The sequence below is a fragment of the Antrostomus carolinensis genome, unplaced genomic scaffold (assembly GCF_000700745.2).
Source record: "Antrostomus carolinensis isolate BGI_N321 unplaced genomic scaffold, ASM70074v2 scaffold31040, whole genome shotgun sequence".
NCBI classification, from domain to species: domain Eukaryota; kingdom Metazoa; phylum Chordata; class Aves; order Caprimulgiformes; family Caprimulgidae; genus Antrostomus; species Antrostomus carolinensis.
The window spans coordinates 8,633-30,213 of record NW_010291066.1 but is presented as its reverse complement, the minus strand read 5'-3'; the positions used below and the strand labels follow the sequence as shown (position 1 = coordinate 30,213).

The window sequence follows — 21,581 nt, the reverse complement described above, 5'->3', positions numbered from 1 at the left end:
GGACCCAAAATGGAGAGGAAAATGAATGGTTAGTCTCCTGCTTTGTCACTATTATTGAAAAGAGCTAGCAAAGAAAACTCTGCAGCTAAAAGAACAGTTGGAAAAAGTTAATTTGAAAATATCCAAGATTTTTTTTTTTTAAATAAATAAATGTTTGTCATTCTGACTATCCCCTAAACAATAACTTGAAATTATTTCATAGAAGGCAGCTATGATACTGAAACGTTCCTAGTCTTGGTACAGATGATAATCACTACATAATCTGTTCCCTCCACTCTCCTCCTGAATACTGGGCTTTTCCTTTTCAAAAACTTCACAAGGATTTCTCCTGAAGCTGTCAAGTACAACTTACTTCAATTTTTTTGTTTGTTTACTTGATTGATCTGAGCATTAATTCTGAAGTTAAGAAAGAAGCAGGTGTTGACACCATTCATGTAACTTGCATTTAAAGAGTTTTTTTTTTATTTTTCAATAAAATTTGAAATTGAATATAGTCTTTTTGTGCGTTCTTTGGTAGTAAACAGCTGTGAGAACTCAATTCTGTAGTTCTGAAATACTCAAATATTACAGTGCTGGTGCAGCTGAGAAAAATTTTAAATGTACTTAATTTTTAAGCTTTCGTAATGATTGATTTCAGTGTTGGTATAAAGTACAGTGGCTAACATGTTTCAGGTTTAGGTAAACCATGGCTAACACTTTACAATGGTTATGGAACCCATTTCGAGAAATGTATTCTAGGAAGTGGCAGAGTTTAAACTATGAAGGTTACATCCTTGTGTTGTTATTGAAGAAAAGAAATATGAAGTGCCAGGCAACTTCAAGTTTTAAAAATAATTAACAATTTGAAATATTTTATTCTACTCACTATGCTAAATAGAATTCTTTAAAGAAATGAATGAAAAAAGTTAAATACTCCCAATTTTGATTTATCCATCTGTCAGTGAGTTTGCAATTTTAATATACCTCCAAAACTCAGGGCACTTCTGTTAGTTTGTTTTTTAGCATAACCACTTTATTTCCACACAAATTGATGTTATATATTGATAGTTTGGTAGTACTTCTTTCTACTCTACCTTTTAAAGTAAATATTTTAAATAGTAGGAAATAAAAATGCAGAGGAGTTTGCTGTTCTAGTGGTTGAGATGATGTCCATTTATTTATTTATTTATTTATTTTTAAATAGGATAGGTCAAACAAGCAGCAGTCTGAAAATGATCAATGCTGACACTTTAAATTTAAAAATAGATGTAGTCTTCGGAATTGGGCAATTTAGAATGTTATAGGTAAAATGATGGTACAAGTATGTGCGTATATGACTTAGCTGTGATCAAAATATTATCAAGTGCTTGACAATATGCTTGATGAATAAATAGTTTGAAGTGCTTGTCAGCATGAGTGCTAACAACCTGTACGCAGACACCTTTCTCCTGTTACTCCATTGTATTCATTGGGCTTTCTAGATATTAAAATTCCTGAAGCAGGAAAAAGGTCTAGTCTGTACGTATGTATTTTTTTTAAACTACAGTTTTGTGGTATAAAATGCCTTTAAATTAAGTTAATGCACTTTAGTTATGTTTTCTGCTCTCTGCGTGTAGGTCTGAGAGCAAGACATACAGAGGATCTAGCACTGTGGCAGCCAGTGGTTTGAAAGGCCACTTTTTCATTTGAAAAGAATATATGCAAAAGATCGTTTTTACAGGCAAGGCACTTTTGCTATGGGTTGGAGTTTTCCCTTCCCTGATTTTTAGAAGGTGTGTCCTAGGAATTAATGTATACAGAAAATATTCCCCGAAGTTAATGGTTGATTCTGCAACCAGAGCACGCAGAACTAAGTTAATGCTGGTTTTTAGATTGGCTTTGTATCTGTGAGTTGACTGTAATGGGGCGACCAGTGATCATGAGCAAAAGGAGGAACAGGGTTGCAGCTTGTCCATGTGACCTTTCTTGCAAAAGGGGGGGGAACTCATGTGTTGTGCCGACCATTCCCAGCTCAAGGAGATTGCAGAATTGCAAACGTTAGAATTTCTACAAACTTTTGCCTGTGACTTCTTTTTTTATAAAACAAAAAAACCCCAGACCCATATCTACGGTTTTTACACTGATGCCTTATCTTCATTGACTTTTGAGATACTAGCATAACTTGTCGCCCCTGCTTAGTCTATGAGGGAGAGAGACATGTTTTACTTTACAAAGCCAAGTAATGAATCTTAGTGAAGTTATAGCAGTTCCTAACTTTCAGTCCTGTTAACAAGGTTTGCATCAGTGCTGGTCCTGGTTTGTCTTGCCTGGGATTTTTATCTTGCAGTGCAGTAATGAATGTGCTAGGAAGAAGCAGAAAATACTCTCAGTCCCTTTCCCCCTCCTTGCATGACTGCACCCAACCGCCACTGATGCTTCATGAACGGGAAATTGCAGCTCCTAAATTTGACATTGTAGACATAACTGAAAAGATTAACTTTTAGGGTTGTGACTGTGAAAATGTCTACTTCTCCTTGTATGTTTAAGTTTGGGTAAATATTTTGCAATCTGGGAACATTTAAGAAAATCCCAAACAGAGTAAATAGCCAACTTGTAATTGGAAACAACTGCTTGGAGAATTTTGTTATTGCTTTAAGTTTAAAAGAAGTTAGGTCCTGTAAATTTGTGCACTTTCTTTTATCCATTCAAACCTCTGTCAGATCATTTAAGAGTTATTCTTAGGTAACTGAAGACCTCACTTGACATAACACTGCCAAAAAAAAAAAAAAAGTATGTATTTTGGTTGGTTTACTAACTGGAATCTTAAAAACAAGAAAAAAAACATTTTTATGTACTCTTCTAGTTCTAGGCCAAATGATTGGTTCTGTGACAAGACAGCATGATGCTTTGAGTATGACAGAAGCCCTGATGCTGCAGCAGAGGCTGGGAATATTAATGGCCAAATCTAGGTGAGTGTTTTTTAATTCTGCCAGTCCCCTAACTGTTTCATTTCTTCCTCATAGCTTTGGTTCACATCTCTCCTTTGAAGCAGCACTGCAGTTTTTGGTTTTCTGAAGTATTAATGTTAGAGTATATTGGAGATAAGGAACTTGTTTGTATTACTGATTATGTACCTTTTCTTTGTCATTCTTGAGATACAGTGGCTATACTTCATATGTCTTCATACACTACAGCTTTCTGCTTGCAACTCTAATGATTTTTCCTAAACAGCTTTGCAGTTAAGGTTTTTAAAATTGTTTTTTTAAGTTTGCAGGCACCTGCCTCCAATAGATTTGATCAGTTGTTTTATGCTGAATGCAAAGAAAGTCATGACAGTATAACAGCATACTGCTATCTAGTTCTGTTCCACTTTGTCAAAACGTCTGGGGAGGTCTAAGACTGGGCTTTATTGAGTGCAAACATCTGTGCCTGCAGGCTGCTAGAAGCATCTACAACTATGACTGCTGAATAGACCAGAGCTTGAAAACCTTTGCTGCAAATTTATATATTTACTGCTAATCTGCATTGCAGCTCTTGTCACCTGTTGCTCCTTTTAGCAGTGAATTCTCAGAATAAATAGGGTAGCATCAGTAGGCTAACAAGATCAACACCTGAACGTTCCTGTAGTGAGGCATTGTGGGGTGCTAGGGTAGGACATTAGTTATAGGTGTTGCTACCTGTATCTCCCTGTCTAAACAAAACGGGCAGAATTCATAAGCAAAAACACGGAATAGTTAAAATAGCAATGGGATGTATATGCAAAGACTATTAAAAGCAGCCTGCAACTGAGAGAGTGATTGCCCTGATTAATAAAATTCAGGACTTCACTGTGCAAAAAACCAGTTGTGTGTAGCATAGCTTCTCTCTGCAACAGTAGAAGCAACCAACCAATCCCTCAGTTTCATGTTGAGTTGGGAAAAAAGTTCTGCCAAATGAATGCATGTTTTTATGTTATGTCCAGAAATGACATTAGAGAATCCATGATTTTGACTGTCTTGCATTCTGCCCCTTTCTTATTGGATTAATCCAAGTCATGTTGTTACCTTTTATGTTAAGTTCTCCATTTCACCTTGTGTCAGTGGGCTTTCCGCCTCCCACCCATGCTTAAGCCGTAACCATCGCTGGGGGTTGTGATGGCTGCATCCAGTTTGTACTGGACCTTGGGGGACGGATGGCAACATGGTAGCCAAGGGCTGTCTGGAACAGGACCCAGATGTCTTGCCAGTATGCAAATATGACTACAAGTCAATCATCTTACTCTGTAAATAGTGGACAACCCAAGGCCCGATGAGCTCTTCTGAAACCATAGTTGGGGTGCAGGCCATGATCTCCCCTTGAGTAGGGACGCCTCTCAAGGTTACTCCTTCAGATCTGGAGATTCCTTGCTGCAACAGATTCTTGGTAAGCAGCTAATAGCATGCTAAAAGTTGAAATCTTAGCTAAGAGATAAAAAGGATTGACTGTGCTGACATAGAATTCTTCAGATGTAAACTGTTGACCAAGTCTGGGACTAGGGTTGGATCCAGACTCACCTAGAAGACTCTTGGAAATCGAGATTCCAGAAGGAAAATGTCAGGGACCACATAAAGGAGTAAAATTTTTTGGTACTTGGTGGATAGCGGGCAGTGCAGTGATTTCCTCCAGATACCTTAAGAAAAACAGAAGAACTGCAAATGCCCCCAAATAATCAGAACTTCAGGTTATTGGAGGAAGCACATACCTGGATTTTCTATCTTTTTCTGGCCATCATACTCACTCTTGCAGAAAGGCAAACTCTGGGAGTGGAAACTAGAACATTAAGAGGCAGCAGAAACTCTTAACTGAAGAACTAAACACATACGAGTTACTGGGACCAGTACACCTCTGCAACCCTGTTACAGCCGAAAGGGGGTTTGCTCAAAGTGCTGCTTACTGTAACCTGTTCCACACTAGCCACAATGGGCCAAAAAGACCTCAGTTGTTCAGCTCCACTGCATTTAAAGAAACAGAACAACAGTATCCTGAATGGCAGAAGGGACTTTTATCTTTAGTCTGAGCAGTTATACAAGTTGAGAAAATACATCGGGGACAACCTGTGCAAACCAGAGGACCATTGGAAGCAATCCTAAAGGGGACTATTCACCAGAAGGAGTTGCACAAGTCCCACTATCAGATGGTATGATAGATCCCACTATCCCACAGATGGTATGCCTACCTAACAGGAGTTGCAGAAAATAAACAGTTAACACAGTGAGGTTTCCAAATTGCAGATGCCCATAAACGCAGACCTTTTAGCGTACAATAACCTTTTAAGCCTTCACCCATTCTGGATCTGTTGCCCCTCACTGAGGGTACACCAACAGAAAGCATTTGTTTTACGGATGCTTCAGCAAAAAGTGTGAGTGGTAAATGACAATATAAGGCTGTTGCATTAGATATTACCACCAGCAAACAAGTAATAGAAGAAGGGAAGGCAGTGCACAAGTAGGAGAAATAAGAGTGGCTGTTCTAGCAGCACAGAATGAAGCAAAAATCATGTATGTAGACTCAGCATGTGGGCTGGTGCCACATAGTGGCTCTGTCAATGGGAAGCCTTGAATTGGGAAGTAAATAGATCCTCAGTTTGGAGAAACAAAGCTTGGTGATTATTACGAGATAGAGCCAGAAAACACCTTTCAACATGAGATGGGTAGAAGCTCATGCTAAGGATAGTCAGTGATCCATAAAGTGGAATCAAAAGGTAGATGTACTAATTGAAATTAGAAAAATAGCCTTAAATCCTGAGTGGTATTGATTTGGAGTATGAGAATACACACTAGGAAGGGAGATTTAAAGGTTTCTACTGTGGTCATGTACAGAACTTAAATACACTTTGAAAATGAGCTGGTATAAAGATGAAGCTAATGATAAGGTTCCCAGCTTCAGGAACAGCAGGCAAAGAAGTTAAAGTAGGATGACGGATGATCAATGGGTCTGCCCATAAGAAAGCATCTCAGATTTCTGTATACAGCATAACATTGAACCCAACAGCAAAAGATACAAAAACTTGCACCTCTGAGAGACAGGATTGTTTGTAAAATTTTACCTTGGTACAGCCTGTTTTTGTAGCCTGCCTCTGGGCTCACCATAGTGTGGGACTATTGTTTAAATGTAAAACAGATATTACTGAGCCTAATACAACAACATCCACCCCAATTGTAAAGGATAAGGAAACTCTATCCCCACAAATTTCTGAAATTGGACTGTATGTGATCAAAACACGGGCCAATGACGAGTGTTATTTCATCTGTGTTATTTCATCCATCGCGGTGTCTTTAATGAGTAGAACTATTGATGCAAATACAATCAAACCGACCTGTTCTCCATTCCTAGGCATGTCCTATTGGGAGCCTTACTGACGAGTACTTTGGCGTCTATATTATTTAAACTGAGCACAACAACAAGTGATTTAAACAAATTAGAACACCCATTGCGTTCTTCTCTATTAGCATTGGGAACAAACCGATGGCTCTTACCTGATGTATTGCCTCAGTGGGAAAGAATGAAAGGGACCACCAATTGATTGTGGGTGCGCTTGGTGCGGCTCTGAGTTGTATACACGCTCAATGGTGGGTGCAGTCTATGGCAGCAGCAATAATAATATTGGAAAAGGATGTGTTTGTTGAGAACCCTTTGTGATTTTATATTGATAGATAACATTACTGTAGTTAGAAGCAATCACTCAAATATTTGTGTTTGTAACCTTAGTAAAGTTATGGGATACAACTTTTATTCAACTCCTGTTGCGTCTTGTCAGTTTTTACGATTTAATTATACATTGACTTGAGATTTATTGCCTGCCCCCATGGGAATGAATCTTATGTTGGTGAAGAAACTAGTACAACACAATGACCTGTATCAACTACTAGAACACATCCGAAACAGTGCACACAAAACTGTGATCACCATTTATCATGATACAGAAGATATACACTATGCCTTGAAAAGAGTTAAGAATGCAGAATATCATTGGTGGGAAACGCTTCTTGGATGGTCACCAGCAGCAACAGGAGTGTTTAATTGTATGCTTCACTCAGTTGTGATTTTGCTGGCTCTAATGTTTATTGCTTATAATTATATTGTGTGTAAAGGTTTGGTATATGATAAATAACCCAACTTCAAACACCTAAAATCTACGAACACATAACAAATACCAGTGCTTCACTATCTACTGACCATGGATTTATAAGCACCCAAGCTATCAATGTGCTGTTTATGGCAGAGAGGCAAGAGGTGACTGTACCACTGCTCTGTGAGGGTGAGATGAATTGACTGTCATGAGGTAGCGTGTGACGAGTCCAAGTCTGGGGCTAGGGTTGGTGTCCTGCATGGAAGTGGAAGGACTTAAGGTTGCTTTAAGAATCACCGTTAAAAGATGTTAGAGAAAGCTGATTTTAATATGAATTTGTAGAAAACTGCAACTTAACAGAGTTCGATAATAAGGTTCACTCTATTACTTATTACATAGAAAAAGCATGCAAAAGAGGAATCAAATTAGAATTGGATTAAAATGACTTATTTGTGGATTGGGGAAGTTGAATCAGAGTCGTGTTTGAGTGATTTATATAGGGATCAGGGAAGGAGGATAAGGAAGGACCTCCCCTCGAGTCATGAGGTTCCAAAAGGACCCACTTGCTTTCTAAACTCCTTCCCAGAGAGTCTGGGTGTGGCTGAATCCACTTCTAGTCCCAGACTTGGACAACTGTTTATGACTAAAGGGATTAGGTGTAGGAGTCTCGGTGTAGTGATTTAACATGTGATTATGTGCTTAATAAAACTTTGAGGTAGTAGTAATTTGAGCTTCACAAACACTATTATGATAAAGTAACAGTAATTTAAAGGTCATTAATACTATTATAATAAATCATAAGATTAGATTATATGATTTTCTAACATACTTATTGATAATCAGATGGTTGTAATCAACAAGATAAAATTTATTAAGCCATATATGCACACACAGATACAGATATAAATATAGGTAATAGAGGTATAGGTATAGATACAGAGATACAGAATGTGTATATGAGGATATACATATTAAAAATTCCTCTCGAGTTCAGTGAAATACTCACTTCAAATGTCTTGGTGTTTCTCTGCAGGCCAGGGTTGAACCTCAAGGGGTGAAGGGTTCCAGCCCAGGTCCCATCATCGTTTTTCAGCGATGGTGCTCCCAAGTTTCACAAACTGAAGAGTTCATGAGCTCTGAGAGGCGTCCCACTCGGAGGGAGATGGTGGTTGCAGCCCACTGTGGCCCAGGAGAGCTCAAAGGGTCTCCCGTGGAACCTCTGTTTGTAGGATTGTGAGAAGATTGGCTTTAGTCATTCCCCTTTCTTTTGTTTTGGCCACAACTCGCATTAGGTAATTCTGATATCCCAGCAACCATACAATTCCAGTGTTTTCCAGATTGTACAGTTCTAGTACCTACCACATTGGGCAGCAGGTGTTTTGGGTACAGTTAGTGAGTGCCTGATTGTCCCAACTCGCTGCACCTGTAACTGAAGCAGGAACACAATCTTGGCTTATTCTGAGGTTGCAGGGTGGCCTGAGGGGGCTGTATGACCACAGTTGGATCCAGCTCCACCTAGAAGACTCTCTTGGAAGGAGTTTAGAAAGCAAGAACGTCCTTTCTGAACCTCATCACTCAATGGGAGGGTCTCCCTGGCAGTTCTGTCTGACCCTGTCATCTTTGCAGTAAATAACCTAATGTACCTCGCCACCTAATCTTGTTAAACCACTGTCCCATTTACTATTGAACTTTGTTAACTCATTGTTATATTAATAAATCACATAGCTGCTTCTCTCCCAGGAGTGAAGTGTATGTCTCACTCCATCTGTGACAGTGACATCAGATTTTTTTTTTTCCCCTTTGGTCAGCAAAAGTTATCAGCCAGGTGTCTTCCTCATTCTTGATTACTAGTGTCAGATCTCTCGTTGACTTACTAGTTCTCTTCCAGGATTTTTCCCCTCTTTGTATAGTGGAAATTTTAGTTCTTATCCAATATAAAGGTGATGTAAATGGGTTAAGTTTTCTTTTGTCTGACTTTCTTGTATTAAGAAATAAGAGACTTACCACTGGGGTAGTAGAGGGAGAAGAAACAAGTTGCAGTTTGGTTCTATGAACATTTTATCATACTGTTTTATGAAAGTTTTACCATACATACAAAAATCTTTAAATTAAAATAGCAAAAAATATCAACTACTTATTTTTAGTTTCCTTAATTTAGCCATGCTGTTTTACCTGAATATTTTACTGTTTTACAGCAAATGCAGTAGACTGTAACACAATCTAATCCAAACAGAACTTAATAGAAATAAAAAACAAGTTTTACAATATTTGTGTTGAATATGGTGTTTTTTCCTTGCCCTGACTTCGATTACATAGTTCTGTGTACACTGCTGTATGGGAAGTGTTTAAAGTGGAAGCACAGAGCCTCACTGCTCGGCTGCCAGCGCAGGGCTGGCTGCCTACAGGCCTGGAACGCCTCCACCGTCCATTGCCAGGGCGGCCTTTCAGGATCAGATCATTGCCATGGGGGCTCCCTGTGTTGCCTGCGCCTGGTAACCTCCTACAGCCCAGGGCTTGTGTGGGCGTCAGGAGGGCTGTGCTCAGCAGTAAAAGCCGGGGAGTGCTCATTTAGGCAGAACTGGAATCCAGGTAGTTGCCTTGTGTAAAGGCCCTGGTTTAGGAGATGAGGATTGCACCCAGTAAGTTGTTGGTTTTTTGTTTTCCCCCAAGCTGCTACCATGGGAATTAAGGCGACAAATCAAATGGGTCTGTTTGGTAGTAACCTCATGTTGAATTATTGGTAGGACTTTAACAGCTCAATGTTGCCACTCCTTAATACTAAATCTAGCTTAACTATTTAAGAATATTTGTAATATTTATGTTGATTTTTTAATTACTTATAACTGCAAAATTAATTATGAAGAATTGTAATTTCAGGGAGCAATTTATGCTGGATTGTTTTGTTGATGATACTCTATTTTTTTACTTCAACTAAATGATAATTTTGTGTTTTGGGTTTTTTCCCCTTTAGAGATCACATGGTCTTCTAAAGAAGTCATGGGTAGCTGTTGTAGCTGTCCAGATAAAGAAACTGTGCCAGATAACCATCGAAACAAGTTTAAGGTAAGCAACTGATGTGGTATGCTGTGAATTATTTTCTTGCTTTCTTGCACAGTAGGTCTGTGATGGAAAAAATTTAAATGAAAATAGAGTGAGAATTAAAACACTGCAGAGTTGCAGGTGTCTGTGGCTACAGGTTTCTCTTGCCCCTTTGAGAAGTCCTCTCTTACCAGCAGTGATGAGAACTCTCTAGGTAGGGTAGGCTTTTTTATGACAGTTTTGATCTTCAGGAAGGAGAAGCAGCCCTGTGCTTTTGATCCACCTCTGTTTCAGTCAGTAGGGCCGAAGTAAGCATTGTTACCCCTGGGAAGGTAGGAAAGGAGTCGTAAGCATAAGGGAAGTGCTATTGGAGAAGTGTGACTATGAACCTGGATGCGGGGTGAGCAATGGAAAATTCTAGGACTGCTGATTTTACTTGAAGATCACTATTGATCAGTGATCTTCAGATCACTAATTGAGAACTTTCTGAGAACTTTTGTCCTTTACTTGAAGAAATTATATTTATAAACGTGCTTCTGGTCCTTATATCACTGGAATTTATATGCTTGTGAACGCTTGTTCGCGTGCTTAACGTGAAGCTGCTGAAGTCGGTGACTTTAAGTAAACATACCTTTGCGTAGTCGCACCAGTCATATTTGCTTCTGTGCTCCAAACTGTCTCTGTGAGTTGGCAAAGGAATGTAATGCTTCCATAGTGAAAAATGATTCATGCGTTGCCATAGGGCAACACTGAAATGAGCTTTAAAGCCATGGGAATTTCTGGGAACGTTTAATATTATCAGTACAAAAAGCTGAAAGAGAAAATATTTCTCTGTTTTCTTGCTTTTTATGCATTTGACATCACTTTGTGTAACTAGTTCCTATTTTTCTCCCTGTAGAATTTCTCTATTGTTTCTGTGGGTCACTGATTTAGCAGCAGAGGGAGAAGATGAAAGAATGTAATTTGCAAAATGAAGAAAGTTGGCATAAGCCTCAGTGTCAGATGAAACTATTCCTAGCTCTTTTCAATTGACTAGATTTCAAGTTGAAAATGTCTCTTTAAGGAGTAACATTAATTGATAGCATAGGGAAGATTTTTTGGTAGCCTTTTTATTGAGTAAGAAAGAATCCCACTAAAAGCAGCACTGTGAGATAAAATACATGCAGAGGAAAATATGCGTTGTCTGAATTCCATAAAGGTTGCAGATGACCTCAAATTGATTTAAAACCAGAAAGAATAAGAGTTTAGGTTTATACACATTTTCACGCAAGATGACCATAGGGTATTTGAATTATCTTTTGACTTTAAAAGGGCAGAAAAAAAACCCCTATAACAGTCTGGTGACTCAGCACAGTGCAAGGCTGTACAGGTATGTGAAGGAAGCTTTATCTTGGAGCCTCTTATCCTTTCTCATTCCTTTTCCCAACTGTAAGTGGTGTTATATGACAAAGCAAATACTTTTTTTTTTTAGAAACGGGGCTCTGAAAGATTCCATTATCTGAGGTGTGCCTTATCTGTGTGGAAATACTAGAATATGTACATAAAACCAGTTTTTTAAAAAATATTTAGCTTACGAATCTCTTCTGGTTTAAATTTCTCAGATTTTACAGATAATGTTGTAAAATATTGTAAAATTTCTCAGATTTTGCAATAATGTTATGCAGTCTCATTCATGTTGCTTTTAAATATGTATTATTTAAATTCTGGGTTGGAGAGCAAAGGAACTGATTTGGTGAGGTGTTTTTTTTTAAAAAAAACCAAACTTTTACCTCAAGGATCATAGCTAATATGACAGAGCAGATGGAGTGCATCAGTGAAACATTAGGATTATTATTAGTAGTATTGGTGCTCAGAAGAGTTCTTACCTAATGCTATTTAACTTCCTTTTTGTAGGTTATTAATGTGGATGATGATGGTAATGAACTGGGTTCTGGCATAATGGAACTTACAGATACAGAACTAATTTTGTACACCCGTAAAAGGGACTCTGTAAAATGGCACTACCTCTGTCTCCGTCGTTACGGCTATGACTCAAATCTTTTCTCTTTTGAAAGTGGCCGAAGGTGTCAAACTGGACAAGGTATGTGGAATTTTTGTATATAAAGTTTTTCAGAAATTTATTTGATAATGGAAGACAATTTTGTTTAAAAAAAGTGTATTTTCCTGTCTTTTGGCAAGGTTTGTAAAGGCTGTAGTTTTATATGTGAATATAAAACTGGTTTCTGGAAAAAAAAGTGAGTTACCTTATGAGGAATGGTCTTAGGGTAAAATGAGGATCTGAGCTGCACATGGTTTTTAGCATTATAGGTCTGGAGTACTTCATGCTTGTATGTGTGAATACTTCTGGTCACATTAGGAGGTGGTTTTGACAGGGAAATTCTCCTACCTCAGAGGTTGACTTGACTTTCAATGAGGGGCAGTGAAACCTGGAACTGTGGAGGAATCTCCTCAGAATTCAAAGAATTATCTATTTTTAGATTTTAAAAGACTGGAGCACTGGTTTGAACTGGATATCCCTACCCTATTATTGTCTTCAGTAACACACTTGTGTTTAAACCTTTTCCTAAAACAAATACCACTTTGATTTGTATCAGTGACATAATTCTCAAATTTTGACACATTTTTGTATGAAGTGTGTAAACTTCAGCCATGCTCAGTTATTTTCTGTGTGACTTTAATTGGACAAAGACAGTTACCTTTCCAGTTCCCAGATCATGCCTGCCTTGGCCAAGGCTGGCTCCCAGTGAGAAGATTTAGGCTTTTTTCTCAGTCTTCACTGCAGCCGTGCCCAAGGGAGTAGCTGTTTCGGTTGAGGTCTCAGCCTCATTTTGCACCTTTCTGACTGTGAGGTAGCTTGTGTGTAGCTGGAATTCTTACGTATTCATACGCTGTGAAATTAGGTCTCATTTTTGTTTTCTCACAGACTTTTAGCATTTACTGGTGTTTTTATCAATAATGATATTTAGCAATTGCAATTCAAAAAAAAAAATCACTGTAAAAAAATAAGGAAGATGAAAGAGCTTGATCATAAACAAAGTTGGTCAGTCTTCATTGTCCAAGCAGAGGTAAGAGTAGACAGGGTTTTTTTGATAAAGAGTTTAGAAGGCATTCTGAGTTCATGTCCCTCCATTCCTGAGGGAGTGGAGATGTTTTCAAATGTTACAGTGTACTCTATACTAAACTAAATTTTCAGACTTCTGAAAAGAAAGTAATAAACTTTATTTTGAAGAAAATAACTTTATTTTGCAGGTTTAATTTACTCCTTCTAAACTTGTAAAATAGATACTAATAGAATTCAATTGCAAATACTATTTTGAAGGTTCTTTTCCACGGCCTATTAGCAAGTCTGCAAAATTTTCCACCGAATCTAATTAACTTAGCAACCCTTTCCTCCCTCTTTTGTCTCTTGCCATCCTTAGGTACTATTAAAATATTGTGAATAGTGAGAAAAAAGAAATCTGGCAGAAAATGTTCTCTCTGCTGCCTTTTTGCAATGCAGCATTGTTCTCGAGACCTACGCTGGGTTTTGTGGGCACAGTTGCAAAACTTGGTCTTTACTTGGTGAGCTGACCAAGAAGTTTTTCATTTGAATACTGCCCAGCAACTTTTACTGATTTCATTTGTATTCTTGTCTGTGTTTTCCATTTGATCTTAAATTATGTCTATTGATAAGTTGTCAGAATGCACTGATGGCAAAACATTGAGTTTGTGCTAGGTATTAAAAACCTTGAAGACATGGTTTGGGAGAACAGCTAGTAGATAATTTAGGATAGAAAACTTGGAGGAGTTAGTGTGTCACCATATTGTGTAAGTGACAGATCACATTGTATTTAATGTGAATGTATTCAGTAAAAATCAAGGCTTCATCAAGTTGGTTTTGGTTGCAATTTCCATGCCAATTCAGTTCACCTTATATTTTTAGGAATGAGCAATTTGGAAGGACCTTTTTTGAAGGGGTAAAGGTAGCTGAATTTCTCAGAAATATGCTGGGAGCTTTTTAAAGCTTGTGAACCTAGATTTTTGATGTTATTTTTTGTCCATTAAGATTCAAGTATTCAATGTGAATTTTCAGAAATATATAAAAAATTAAACATAGACTGTTGTGCTTGAGCTGGATCATGGGCTGAGGAAATGTAGCAGAAGCTCTACAGCTGCTGTGCTGCAAGCATGAAGCTTATTCACTGCACCAGCTGAATATAGTTGTTGAGTGTCATTCCTCTTAGCCCATTTGGTATATTCCCAGATAGGTTTTTGTGAACTTGTGCCCTGTGGAGCATTTCTGGTGGGTCAGATCTGTCACAGTTCTGTGTCTTTAAATACATGATGATAGTAATTGCCAGCATATTAACATAATAGCACTTACAGAACTAGCTATGTAGGTAGGTAGTTTTTAGTGTAAAGAGTGTTTTAAGATTGTAATACTCACTTTAAAAAATGAGCACCTGCACCCACGTTTAACAAGCATGTCAACTTTAACTTCATGCTTTCAATGGAAGAATAATCCAAAACTGGGACTTTGCTTGTGAGGGTAAGTTGGGGCACTCCCTGCTGTTTAAAGGCAAAGTGGCACAATACACACGCAAAACATATGGTATTGCTGCTAACTTTGTGTTCTGTGTCTATCCTTTAGCCTAAAGCAATTGGTTTGTTACTGTCCGTTTCACACAGTTTGTCTTACTAGCTTTTCATTTTAATCTTCTTAAAGAAATTAAACTTTTACCCAGTGTTCAAATCCTTCTTTCCTGTTGTGCAGGTATCTTATTTTTATGGTAATTTAATAGAAATACGATTTTAAAAATATGGAATTGTAGCACCACAGTAGTTTAATTTAGTGTTTTTACTTATTTATTTATTTAACAGGTATCCTTTTTATCAGTTTAAAAACAGAAAAAATCTTGCCCTATTTTGTGTGCCCCTCCCCCCCCTTTTTTAACCCCTCATTTAGCACTTGAAATGTAGTTTTCCTTTTAATTGAATCAATTTTCTGTTCTAATTTAACTTCTGGTGCATGGGAAACTTATTCTCCTATTAGATAAACACTTCAAAGGTTCTCAGTAATTTTGTGTGTTTTGGTGCAATAAAAATTTCTTAACGTTTTTGCTTCTTTAACAGGTATGCATTATGTGGATTCCCGTTCTGTTGTTTGAAAGTTATATACACTGTAAGGCATGTTTCTTACGTTAAAGGATTTTGATTTTTTTCTTGCGTATTTATAGGAATCTTTGCCTTTAAATGTGCCCGTGCAGAGGAGCTATTTAATATGTTGCAAGAGATAATGCAGAATAATAGCATAAATGTGGTAGAAGAACCAGTAGTAGAGAGGAATAATCATCAAACTGAGTTGGAAGCTCCAAGAACCCCTCGAACGCCTACCAGTAAGTGTGGTTATACTGTCAGATGACATACCTGAATGTAATGTGGTACTTAGCTTTAAATTAGTTTTCTTTTTAATTACTTAAAGATTTAATGCAAATTAAATGCTATTTTCAGCTAAGTGGCTAATTACCAGTAACGTATTCTTTTGAGGTACTTGCTGAGGATTCTCAAAAGAGAATCCTAAGTGTTGGGAGCAAAACTGCCATAGTCAAGTCCTTCAGCTTTAAGAAGTAAGTTTTCAGAACTTAGTTGTTGCATACTGCTTCAGGATATACCTGCTGAATTGCTTTATAATATATCACCCTATTTTACTTGTAGCATTTCTGAGAAATATTAACGTTGGGCAATGTTCCAGCCTTTTTATTAGGGAAAAAAGTAATGGTTATATCACATCTATAGTGGGTTTGGAATCTTTCTTTGGCTGTGAGTAGATGGATGGGTAGAATTACGTCCTTGCAAAAATTCCAGAGGATTTTAAGTAATCCCAGGCAGATGGGTTGATACTTGAAACTAGGAATTTCAGATGATTGATTATTTCAGAGAAATGGAAGCTTAAGTAAATAAGTCCCTGTTTGTTAGGGAGACATATTGTTAATTGTAGAAAGAGAAGTTGGATAGGGAGTTTACTGGGAGGACTGTGGTGTGTAATACACCCAGACTTCAGTGATTGCTTCAGACTTGTTTCCCAGTAAATACTGGGATGCTGTACTCTGCAGTTTGCTTTCCCTTTCCTTCCCTCCAGCAAAATTCAGTCTTGTGAATACTTAATAGTCTTACGTATTTTAATTTCTCTTTTGAAAATGAAGATACAAAGCATCTTACTAATATACAGTAAAATATTATATTTTAATATGGTTTTGCTTGTTTTCTAATTGAATCAGCTCCTGGGTTCAATGCACAAAGTTTACCTAACGGCTATCCCAGATATCCATCTTTTGGAGATGCTTCATCACACCCTTCCAGCAGACATCCTTCTGTCGGAAGTGCACGCCTCCCCTCTGTCGGTGAAGAATCAACGCATCCTTTACTTGTAGCAGAGGAGCAAGTGGGTATCCCCCCCATCCCCATATATTTTAGGTTCTACATTAGTTCAGATATTTCTAAAGTTTATTCTGTAGGCTTTCATTTGTGATTTTCAGTATCAGATGTAATGTATTTTTGCTGTATGTTAAGTACTTCAGAAAAGTGTTTGCTTTAGCTCTTCAAAATGACACTTTGTAGCATAGCTGGCTGAAGAAGAGTAACTGTTTTAAGTCACCCTTCATATTTATATACAAATAAAGAGAAAGTATGTATTTTGCATATACTCTTTCCAGAAATTTCAGTAATTGTTGTTAAATAAATTGTATTTTATAATGAGAGATCCTGATCAAAAAGCTTCTTTACATGTAAGTCTTCTGTTTGGCGAATAGAAATAATGGAATAATTTAAGTTAGAAGGGACCTCTAGCAGCCTCTAGGTCATATTTTAAAGTTAGAGGAGGCTGCACAGAGCCTTGTGCTGTCATGCTTTGAATACTCCAAACAAGAGATGCCACAGTGTCTCTGAGCCATGTGTTCCAGTGTTGGACCACCTTTGTTGTGAAAGCATTTTTCCCTTATGTAATCAATTTTTTTTCCTGTTACAGCTGGTGTCTGTTGCCCCTTAGCCTTTTGCTAAGGGTCTGGCTGTCTGGCTGTTTCTTTTCTTTATCTATTAGGTGGTTGAAAACAGACATCAGGTTTTTTCCTGGCCTTCTCTTAAGACTGGACAAGGATGGCTCTCTTGGCTTCTCCTCATATGTCACATGCTGCAGCCCCTCTAATCAGGGCCCTCCACTGGATTTGCTCCCCTATAGTGGTGTCTGTCTTGGACTGGGGAGCCAATTACTTCAGATTCAGTCTCACAAGTGCTGAATTGATAGTAATCTCTTTCCTTAACCTACTGGCTGTGCTTTTGCTAACACAAATCAATGCACATGTGATGTTCATTGCTGCAAGGGCACACTGCTGACTTACATTCAATTCGCTGTCCACCTGGACCCCTGGTGCTTTTCTGCACAGCTGTTTTCAAGTCAGTTGGTGCCTAGCCTGTACTGTTGGTGTTCCATGCCAGGCACTGGACTTTGCATTTGCTGTTGGCAGAGCTTCATGAGGTTTCTGTGTGGTCACTTCTTCAGGCTGCAGAGATCCCTCTCGGTGGAAAACCTACCAATCTGGAATAGACTGGAAACTTTCTGTGGTTGTGTTCTATCTCATCATTCAGGTTGCTGATGAAAATGTTAGTCAAGTTTAATAAAATGTAAAGTGATTCAGGAAGACTCTTCTGCTTGACAAGAAACAGTGTTGGAAATGAGAGAAGATAACCAGAGAAAAGTGCAGTGAACTGTCTTGTGGGAAAAGAAGAGTTGAAGTGGTGTTGTTGGAGTTACTGAAAAGAAACTCGTTTAAAGAATCAATTTAGAAGTCAAATGAGCTGTAAATAACATTTCATAGAATCTTATAATACCACGTTGGTAGGGACCTCAGGGATCATCTGGTCCAACGTTTCTTGGATTAAGCACAGTCTAGACAAGATGGCCCGCACTCTTGAATCTTAGAAGTGTAGAGCTTGTAGAGCTTGATAGAGAAGTTGGGAAGGCTAGATGACTGCTGCTGTAAAATACTACTTTTGCCGTTTGGGTATCCAGACACAATTAAAGTTCAGAGAAAGAGTCCATTACTTCAGTCTTTACATTTCAGCTTTGTGTTGACTGCAGGAAGTTGGAGGCATAAACTAGTGGTATATTCCTACCTTTCTTAGTGGCATCTGGTCTAACTCGTGCTTCTTTTTAATTCTGAGTGCCACAGTTGTTATGGAAATGTATGTTTGTCTGTTTCAGTTTCTGGTATTAGGAAGCTGTTGGCTCTTGAAGAAAGAATAGACTCTTCTGCCAGTAGAGCCACCCTCTCATCTCATTGCTTAAGCAGTACACACAGAGAGATCCTGGGTTTTCTAGCTTGTTGGGTTTTCTAGCTTGTTGTTTTGTTTTGGTTTTTTGTTTTGTTTTGTTTAAAATGGACAGTAAATTTCCTTTATAGTGTGTAAATTAAAGATAAATTTAGCCAAAGCAACTATTGAACTGTTGTTCACTGTTACTGTCATGGTAAGGGACAACAAAGTAGAGCTCTGCTTCAGTGATTTGTCCAAGTGAATTAATGAGCTAAGTTGGAGCAGCCTAAGGTTGTTCTGACCAGAGCACAGCTGGAATAAAACCTGAAAAGCTGTAACTAGAGCACAACTGTGATGAAACATCAAATCAAAATAATTATTAACGTAGGATGTAAATTGCATTATTTTGTCTGCCTTGAGTAACTCTAATTTTATTTAGAGTAACATTAACAAAACCAACAACAAAATTTGAATGTGTGGTGTCCTGGCTTTTGCTAGGACAGAGTTAATTCTCTTCTTAGTAGCTAGAAAGCACTGTGCTTTGGTTTCAGTGAATATTGTTATGAGAAGAAATGTAGATATCTACAAGGACACTGCGCTTGGGTAGTTTCCAAGAAGAGAGGACTGGAAGGAGGAAGTGCAGAAGAAAAGTGTAGTAGTTAGTAAAACCCAGAGTTGACAGCTGGATGTGCCAATAAGATATTCCATATCACATTATGTCATGTTTAGTATATTAACCAGGGCTGAATGGAAAGGGGGGGATTCTCTCGGGAATCGCTCGGGCTCGCTTTTCCGGGATTGCAGTTTCGATTGCGGGGTTCCTTTTTGCTCTTCTGGGATCGTTATCAGCAGGTGGTGAGCAATTGTACTGTGCATCACGCATATATATAGTTGTTATCGTTATTACTCTTATTATTCTTATTTTAATTTTATTTTACTCTAATTATTAAATTGTTCTTAACTCAACCTACAAGTCTGCTGACCTTTACCCCTCCAGTTCTCTCCCTGATTCCCTGGGTGGGGAGAAGGGGGTGGGGGGTGCTGCGAGTGGCTGTGTCTTATTTGGCTGCCAGCTACGTTAAACTGTCACAGGGGGGAAAAAAGCAAAACTGAGCACAGTGCAGCAAGATGTGTGAGAGAGGACCTTTGCTCTTAAACAGCTGCTGTCACAGGACTGGGTTTTCAGATGTTTTGATTAGAAAAGTGGGGAGTTGGAGAGGAAAGAAATTTGGAGGGAGAGGAGTAGTGCAAATAGCATTTGAATTTCCTTTTATTTTTTTCTTCCCCTTTAAGGTGCACACTTATGTCAACACTACTGGAGTACAAGAGGAAAGAAAAAATCGATCAAGTGTGCATGTGCCACTGGAATCAAAGCTTTCAAACACTGAAACAACTAAAGTGAAAGAAGATCAGATGTGTACTGATGACAGAGATGCTCAGGTTCTCCTGGAGCCTGAAGGAGTCAAGTTTGTTTTAGGACCAACACCTGTTCAAAGGCAGTTAATGGAAAGAGAGAAACTGGAGCAACTTGGGAGAGACCAAGTTAGCGGCAGCAGCACAAACAACACTGAATGGGACACTGGGTACGACAGTGATGAACGTAGAGAAACACCATCTGGTAATAAATTGGTGTATGAAAATATAAATAGGTTATCAATCCCTAGTGCCTCAGGGGTCAGGAGAGGTCGTTTGACATCAACCAGTACCTCAGACACCCAGAACATTAACAACTCTGCTCAGAGGAGAACTGCGCTGTTGAACTATGAGAACTTGCCATCCTTGCCTCCTGTTTGGGAAGCCCGCAAGCTGAGTAGAGATGAAGATGACAGTTTAGGACCAAAGACCCCATCTCTGAACGGCTACCACAATAACCTAGATCCAATGCATAATTATGTCAATACAGAGAATGTAACGGTACCAGCAAGTGCTCATAAAGTAGAATTTTCACGACGTCGGGACTGTACCCCAACAGTCTTTAACTTTGACATTAGGCGTCCAAGCTTAGAACACAGGCAGCTCAACTACATACAGGTTGACTTGGAAGGTGGCAGTGACTCCGACAACCCTCAGACTCCAAAAACCCCCACCACTCCACTTCCTCAGACTCCAACCAGGCGCACAGAGCTGTATGCTGTGATAGACATTGAAAGAACTGCTGCTATGTCAAGCTTGCAAAAAGCACTGCCCCGAGATGATGGTACTTCTAGGAAAACTAGACATAACAGTACTGACCTGCCTATGTGAGCCTGGGAAGCATTAAATCATTTGCACCTTTTGTGAAGTTTATAAAATTGAAGATGCAAATACTCTGCATTTCTTAACACTAATGCCTTTTACAGACTAATAGAACTTTTTCTGCATACTTCCTGTACTTGTCTAACTAAAGAAAATTAATGTAGAGCAAGTATTCATTTAGGTAACACTATTTCATTCTACAGTAGTAGTAATTACTGCATAGCAGCATCACCACCACCTTTCACAGTGCCTCTTTAAATTGATTAGTCTTGAGTGACATGCCAGTTTTGAATTTATAAATATTCTGGTCTGGTGCCTATACTCATTAATGGCATTTATAACACTTTTTAAAGCCTCTTGATATGTGCATTATTAGCAGCTAAACCTAATTTTTCAAGATACCTATTATACATTCATTCCTCACTGAAGTGGCTCCTCCAGAAAGAAATATATGTAATGCATTAATTCACTCAGTTTGATGTACAAGATATATTGGTTCATCTCAAGGGATATAAACACCACACCTTTTGTCTGTTTGTGGTTTTGGTTTTGGTTTTTTTTTTTGTTTTTGTTGTTTTTGGTTTTTTTAAGACCACATGGGCAAGAAGGCCTCTAATTTTCTTAACTTGCTTGATATTTGGGAGGTCACATGGAAGTTAATTGATCAGAACTATAAACGCATCTAAACCCAGCCTTAAGCTTCTTTTGCTAGAAGAGAATTCTGAGTGACGTGTCAAGATCCCTGTGAAATCTGACAGAATTTTAATCTTTTGGGGATTTCTGTGAAGGATTCCACAGGCTGGCTGTATGAATTGAGGCTCTCTTGTAATTTCTTAGTTCAGTGTGCCTTCCTTTCTTTGCATTTGTATGTTTCTTTTTTATCTGTTCCATAATGTCTTGTTTTAAAAGTCAAAATTTTGTACATAGGTTGAATTATTGTTCAGGGTCATTTACGTGTTTGTCTTACTCTCTGCAT

The 21,581-nt window shown here is 38.3% G+C and overlaps 1 protein-coding gene across 1 annotated transcript; it reads left to right on the top strand.

Moving 5' to 3' along the window:
* Positions 1–2,819: 2,819 nt before the first annotated feature.
* FRS2 (fibroblast growth factor receptor substrate 2) lies at positions 2,820–21,133 on the top strand. The gene is made up of 6 exons (XM_010175261.2): positions 2,820–2,927; positions 10,017–10,108; positions 11,978–12,164; positions 15,301–15,459; positions 16,342–16,505; positions 19,664–21,133. The coding sequence occupies exons 2-6, from the start codon at positions 10,043–10,045 to the stop codon at positions 20,612–20,614; spliced, it is 1,527 nt and encodes a 508-aa protein (XP_010173563.1). The 5' UTR covers positions 2,820–2,927; positions 10,017–10,042; the 3' UTR covers positions 20,615–21,133.
* Positions 21,134–21,581: the final 448 nt, after the last annotated feature.